Genomic DNA, 6,000 nt, shown 5'->3' with positions numbered 1-6,000 from the left:
GCGGGGCGTCACCTCCCGAGCGAGGCCCTGCGGGGCCCCGCAGCGTCTTCCCAGGGCGAGACACCCTCCCCCCTTGTGAACTCCGGCCGCCGCAGAACAGAGAAGGGACGCGGCATCTCCCCCTCCCGCCAACTTTCTCCTCACCGCCGGTACAACCCCACCCGGCGGGGGGAAGGTGTGTGGAGAAGCCGAAGCCCAGGCGCCTGCGCGGGCGTCCGCATGGCTCTATAAACACGGCGGGCGGGGGAGTGCCGCGGCCGGGCGAGCTCTGAGGGCCGGCAGGGTTGGGCCGGGCGCCGCCGCAGTAGGGCGCGCCGGCAGCGTGGCCCCGCCCTTCGCCCGTCCTCCCCTCCCGTCTCCTCCCTCCTACCGCCGGCGGGGGAGGTCGGGCCGGCCGGGCTCACGTGCGCGGCGCCCGGGAGCCGGCAGAGCCGGGCCACCATGTGTTTCCGCGAGCGAGCCGGCGGCCGGGGCAGCGCCTGAGGGTCTCCGCTCGCGATGCTGCGAGGCGGCGGGAGGCTCTGCGCGACGCGGCCGCCACCAGTCCCCTCGCCACCTCCTCCTCCATGAGCACCTCGGCGGCGGCCCCCCTCAGGCTGATGCCCGGCGGGCACCCGGAGCAGGCGGCCGCCGCGCCGCCCGCGGGAGTCCCCTGCGCCCCCGCCGCGGGCCCGGCGCCCGACCGGGGCAGTCCCGCCGCTAAGGTGTCCGGCGGCCCGGCGCCCTCCGCCGCCCCGCAGCCGCTGCGCCTGGCGGTCGCCCCCACGGGAACTGTGGTGGCTCGGGTGGCCGCCCCCGGGCACCCGCGGCCGGTGGCGCCCAAGGGGCCGCCCACTGTCACCCTCCAGTTACCAGCCAACTTCCAGTTGCCCCCAGGTGAGTTGGGCGGCTGGGCCGCCCCAGCTCCGGGCTGGGTCCTGCATCGCGACTTACCCGGCATGTCGCGCTCCCGGACGCCGGGGAGCGGGTCGGGAGGCCGGGCCGGCAGCCGGGTGCCTCCGGGAGCTGGTCCCCCGGCCCTCGCTGCGAGGGGCGAGCCGTGGCGAGGGTAGGGTAGGGCGGCGGGGGGAACGGCGGGTGCCGCTATGGGAGGGGCGTTGAACGGGTGCGTCGAAAGTTTGGGGCGAGGTGGTTTTCTTCCCCAAACTTGTGGGTACGGGGCGGGGGGGGGGGGGGCTGTGGATGTGTCTGGCTCGCAGGCGTGGGAAACGTAACTGGGTTAAGGCATGTAGCACTTGGGATGCCGATAAGCTGTAAGCACCTTGGATGCTGTCTGGAGGATGGGTCTGGAACTCTCTGGATTAAGGCAACTTTTTACTTAGCTGGATAGCACGAGGGGCAGGAGGAGTAGCTGAAAACTCAGTGTCCGAGTCACTGCCGTGTGTGACTGGGAAAAGGCTAATCGAGGCTTTCGTGGAATTGGAATTCAGGTGAGCGAGTAACACGGGGAAGCTGGGGTTAGAGACTGCGGAGTGACTCCCACTTGCCATGCAAATCATCCTGCTCGTACTCCCCCTCCAAGCAAGCTGTTGCGGAGGAGCTGTTTTCGCTATCACAACCGGGCCAAGTGGTGTGAACCACAATTGAAACAAAATGCTGCCCTGCGTGCGGAGCGTGACGCTGAAATGTTGTTACGAGTTGCCCTTAAAAACGCTTCCTTTCGGTAAGAGGATCTGTGGGAAACCAAGAGTTTGGAGAGGTACCCTATTTAGGGACGTGCTTCCCATCGCAGCAAAGACAGTGCCAACGTAGCAATCGCATGGTGCTGATGAAGATGGCTTTGTACTGTGGATAGCAGCACAGGCTCAGTGCAGCCTGCACTGCCTTGCAAGAGGGGGAAGGTGCTGATGGTTCCAAACTTCCTGCTCTTGCCCTGCCAGACTCTATTTAAACAGCTTAGCAAAAAGAAAGTCACTTTGCTTCCGCTGGTCTTGGTGTCGCTATATTGAGATCCCAAAATACGTAGTCACTTTGTTGCTGTTGCTGCTGTAGTTATTTTCTGCCAGGACAGTTCTTCTGTTGGAGCGTCTGTTGCTATTACTTTCAGGTAGGATGGTACCTGAAAGGATGATTTGGTTTATGTTACTTCCTGTGCTGCTGGTGCATACTTGCATTTTTTTTTTTCCTTTTTCTTGCTTTCTTCCCCCCCTCCCCCCCTTTATCAAAAGACATGTGTCTCTTGAAGAAATAGATAATGCTAATGTAATTTTTTTAAATAAAAAAATTGTCTTTAATTAGTAGTTTTACTATACGTTTCTCAGCACTTACATGGCGCTACTAATCTGGGTAGTCAGCAGTCAAGGATGAGTTTTTTGTAGTAGGGCCCCCAGGTCTTTAGGTTTTCTATTTAATATTTTGGCTTTCTGGAATGTATTGATTTGCAGTTAAATGTCTTTCCATCAAGGTGAATGCTCGTGAGGTTACCTGTAGTTTGGGGACTATACAGCAGCAAAACTTTAGTTTTTTATTAGCAGCTTGGGTTTGATGACATTTAGGGAGTACTGCTGAATGTCATCTGACTTAGAAGGTGGCAGTAGGCAGGTGTAACAAAAATAGTGTTACCCTTCAGTTGCATCAGCTTGTTTTCTTTGCTCCTGGAACACGAAACAAAGCAAACAGACTTTGCATTGAAACTTCAGAAGTGCCAGTACTCTGTTCAGCTTTGTAAATGAAAAGTAACAGTATGGAGTTTAATGCTCCAGAAGGAGTGCAGCAGCTGTTGGATTTCAAACGGATTAATGTTTCAGGGAAATAATTGTCCTAAAAATGATTTAAAAATGCATCCTGGCTTGAGTGTTGGTAATGTGCTTCTGTATTCTGTGTAGATTCAGTTATTAATGAATAATAAAATAATTCAGAAATTTAAATGCAAGTTAGTGCCATTTAAGCTACAAGTGTTAGCATGCTTAGAAAAAACAGTGGAGTTCACCACCAAATTCTTAAGTTTGAAAAGTCTGTATTTCAGATAAGTGGCAAAACCTTGTCACGGAGGGTAAATACAGCACAGAATGGAGAAAGCACATGACACTGGACCTGTGGGACCTGTTGAGAAAAATGCATACAAAAAGCATCCCACCCCTGAGTTTCAGAGGGAGGTGTTTGGATGGGCTTGTTCTGCGTAAGACTGGACTGCCCTTGCTGGCCATCCTCAAGTACTCCTGATTGCACGTTGCCTGGTGCAGGCATTGCTCCCCAGCATTGGCAGGGCTGGGCATCTGGGAAGCTGTGGTGGTCCCTGTGTCTTGTAGGGTGGTGAAGGTTTGTGGAAATCATGGATTTTAGGCTGCTCTTTCTATTTCATCTCTGCCTTCCCCTCTCTTGCCCAGAATAAACCCTGGCAGTGGGAGGTGTAGTGGCTAATGACCAGGTGTGAGTTTACCTCTCTAAGCACAGTTTGTCCTCCTGACAAGTACCACTTTACCTGTTTGCCCCGGGAAGATAACTGAGCTTCTCGAGTTTTCCAGGTCTTGCAGGACCCATGAGTAACAAGGGTTTTTCATCATCTTCCTATGTTTTCAACAAAATGCCAATGTTGGCTGCATAGCCAGCTGTTAGATCAGTGCTGGTACTCAAGGCCTTACTCCTTCACCCTCAGGGTATCTATGCTGTCCTAACAGTCCGGAGGTGTGAGTTGGTCAGGCTTATGCCTGAGGGGTTTTGCAGATAGTAAAGCTCCAGATGGGGACTGTGTCCTTTATACACCTTCAACCTGCCTTGGCATTGGACTTGGTTGTGCCATTTTGACCTTACATACTATGACCTCAGCTTTTAGACTGAATGGTTGGGCTATGTCCCCATAAATGGAGGGAATTTATATGATCTACCAAAGGTCCTTTCCTCAATTGCCTTGTCTTGTGAAGACTGCATTTTTATCATTTTAGGAGACTTTTCGTCTAGCAAACGGGTCTGTGGGACTATCAGAGAGCAGACTAGCATGGTGAGGGCAGTAGTGGCCTCCATCCTGAGCTGCTCTTGTCCTGTGATCTGTGCTGCTGCTCACAAAACTGCAGATGTCTCGTGTCATGGACCATCTGCTTAACAAGAAATTGTGTCCTTGGTTAACTGGAGCTTAGTGTTGGACGAGGGAGTGGTTCAGCTGCACTCTTACTGGGGGCAATAGTTAAAGGCTGGGGAAGGAGTGACTGTTTTTGTGGGCCGTGATGAATGTCTGTAGCTCACTTGAGTGTCCTTGGGCTCTGTGCCACTTTGGAGGAATGGAGGATAGAAGAGAAGCTTAAAAATAACGAGTAAAATGTTGTTTCTCAACTTCCTTTCTTTGGTTTCCTTGAACTTAGTTTTCTGTCTCTTCTATGCCCTTGTGGCTTTCACGCTTTCCTTGGCCCTGGAATGCTCATTACAGGCAGGTGCTGAAAGGCCCGTTAGCAGATGTATCTGCTGCTCTTGTGGAGGGACAAAAAACCCAAAAAGAACTTGACTGGATGGTAGGGATCCTCTGTTGTTTGTTACCTTAGGATCTGCTTGCAAAGGGAAGCTCTTCAGAAAGCTCACCTGACACCACTGCTGCTGGTTATGGGGCTGTAACAGTTTGGTGTGTGTGTTTCTGGTTTACACTTTCTGCTGTTGCTAACACTAGTAGGCCCAAACAAGCATGGTGTCAGAAGCTGCCCTGACTCTGCATTAATTAGCTGTACTAAGCTGGTGCAAGGCATGGCTGCCCAATGCCTTCGGATCTGGCTTGAAGGGGAACAGTAGCAGGCACAGGTTCTTCATTCCTGTTTGCAGCTCAGCTGTCTTTGCTTTGATGTTTTCACTTGTCCCTGGCAGGTTTTCTGCTGCCTACAGCTTATCTAGGCTGACTGTGGGCAGCCGTTCAGAAAGCACAACCGCTTTTCATGGCAGGTGGCCAGGGCTGCATGGCAAGGGGCAGTGTGCTTCGGACACCTGTGGGTGGGAGGGAGTGAGCTAGTGTGGGTATCCCAAAACTGCTGTGGGGTGGTATGGAGCCTCATCTCATCAGGTGGATATGGAAATGAAGGCAACCTGAAGAGGTAAGAGCTGGTAAACATCTGGGCACTGCCTCCTGCTTTTGAAGTTGGGTTCAGATACAGTACTCCAGGTCTCCCTTGTCATGTTCTAGTTGCTATTTCTCAGTTGTAAGACCATATGAGGAGTTCAGTATTTGCATCTGGTCTTTCACTTTTGGAATAGGAGAAAGTGCTGATTTTAAAATCCTTGTTGGTTTATATTTTGTTGGGTAGGAGGAGGCTATTCAAAGATTTCTTGTTTGAACAAGTGTCCTGGTTCTGGCCAGGCCAGCAGTCAGCCCAGGTGAGCTGAGTTAGCCTGAGCTGTTTTCCACACCACCTGACATCACTTCATAAAAGGGGCTTGTCAGAGAGACGTGACTCGGTGCAGCTCCAGGGCAGCAACAGTCCTTGTCTCAGTGCCCAATTTGGGGCTCAAACTTATGACTTTAGGATTAACAGTCCTATGGTCTACTGCTACCCCAGCCCTTCAAGCCCCAGGTTGGGCACTGAGATGAGGACTGTTGCTGTTCAACCCAAGAAACTCAAAAGTCTGCAGTTTCTGGATGTTGTTAATCTCATGAAGTCTGAGCGTAACACTGGTGCTGTGGGATGACTAGTAAGGGATAAATAACACTTCTATATCCCAATAGTGTACTCTCTTTAGAAGGTTTATCAGGATGGATTGTTTGCAAGCTTCTCTCTTCACAATAGGCAACACCAGTAAACTTTTCTGAGGAGGGGCAAGCAAAGTTTTGGTGGACTTGAGTATAGGTTTGACTTAAATAATAGTGAGTAAATGTCGTCTTCTGTGACCACTACATATTTCAGCTGCTCTTAAGGACTTGGCTTTGCTTCCAGGACTGAATGTGTCTAGCAAAACAATGCCTTCATTTCATTAAATGCACAGCCCTGTGGGAGTTGTGAGTTAAACCTTCTCAGAAGATAGAAAGCTAACTTGTAGATTTATGGCTTTCCCAAAAAAAAAAAACCCAGATGTATTTTGAATAATGAA

At 51.8% G+C, this 6,000-nt stretch overlaps 1 protein-coding gene across 1 annotated transcript in view; it reads left to right on the top strand.

Moving 5' to 3' along the window:
* Nucleotides 1–566: 566 nt before the first annotated feature.
* TAF4B (TATA-box binding protein associated factor 4b) overlaps nucleotides 567–6,000 on the top strand; it is a gene marked incomplete at both ends in the record, with an annotated part of 78,735 nt that continues 73,301 nt past the window's right edge. The window contains one exon of the mRNA XM_084279873.1: nucleotides 567–876. Coding sequence (XP_084135999.1) covers nucleotides 567–876 — 310 coding nt within the window. The remainder of the gene's footprint in view (nucleotides 877–6,000) is intronic.

The sequence above is a fragment of the Gallinula chloropus genome (genome assembly GCF_964237585.1).
Source record: "Gallinula chloropus genome assembly, chromosome: 2".
In the NCBI taxonomy this organism is placed as follows: domain Eukaryota; kingdom Metazoa; phylum Chordata; class Aves; order Gruiformes; family Rallidae; genus Gallinula; species Gallinula chloropus.
The sequence above is the reverse complement of the archived record's forward strand: the minus strand, read 5'-3'. Positions and strand labels throughout refer to the sequence as shown.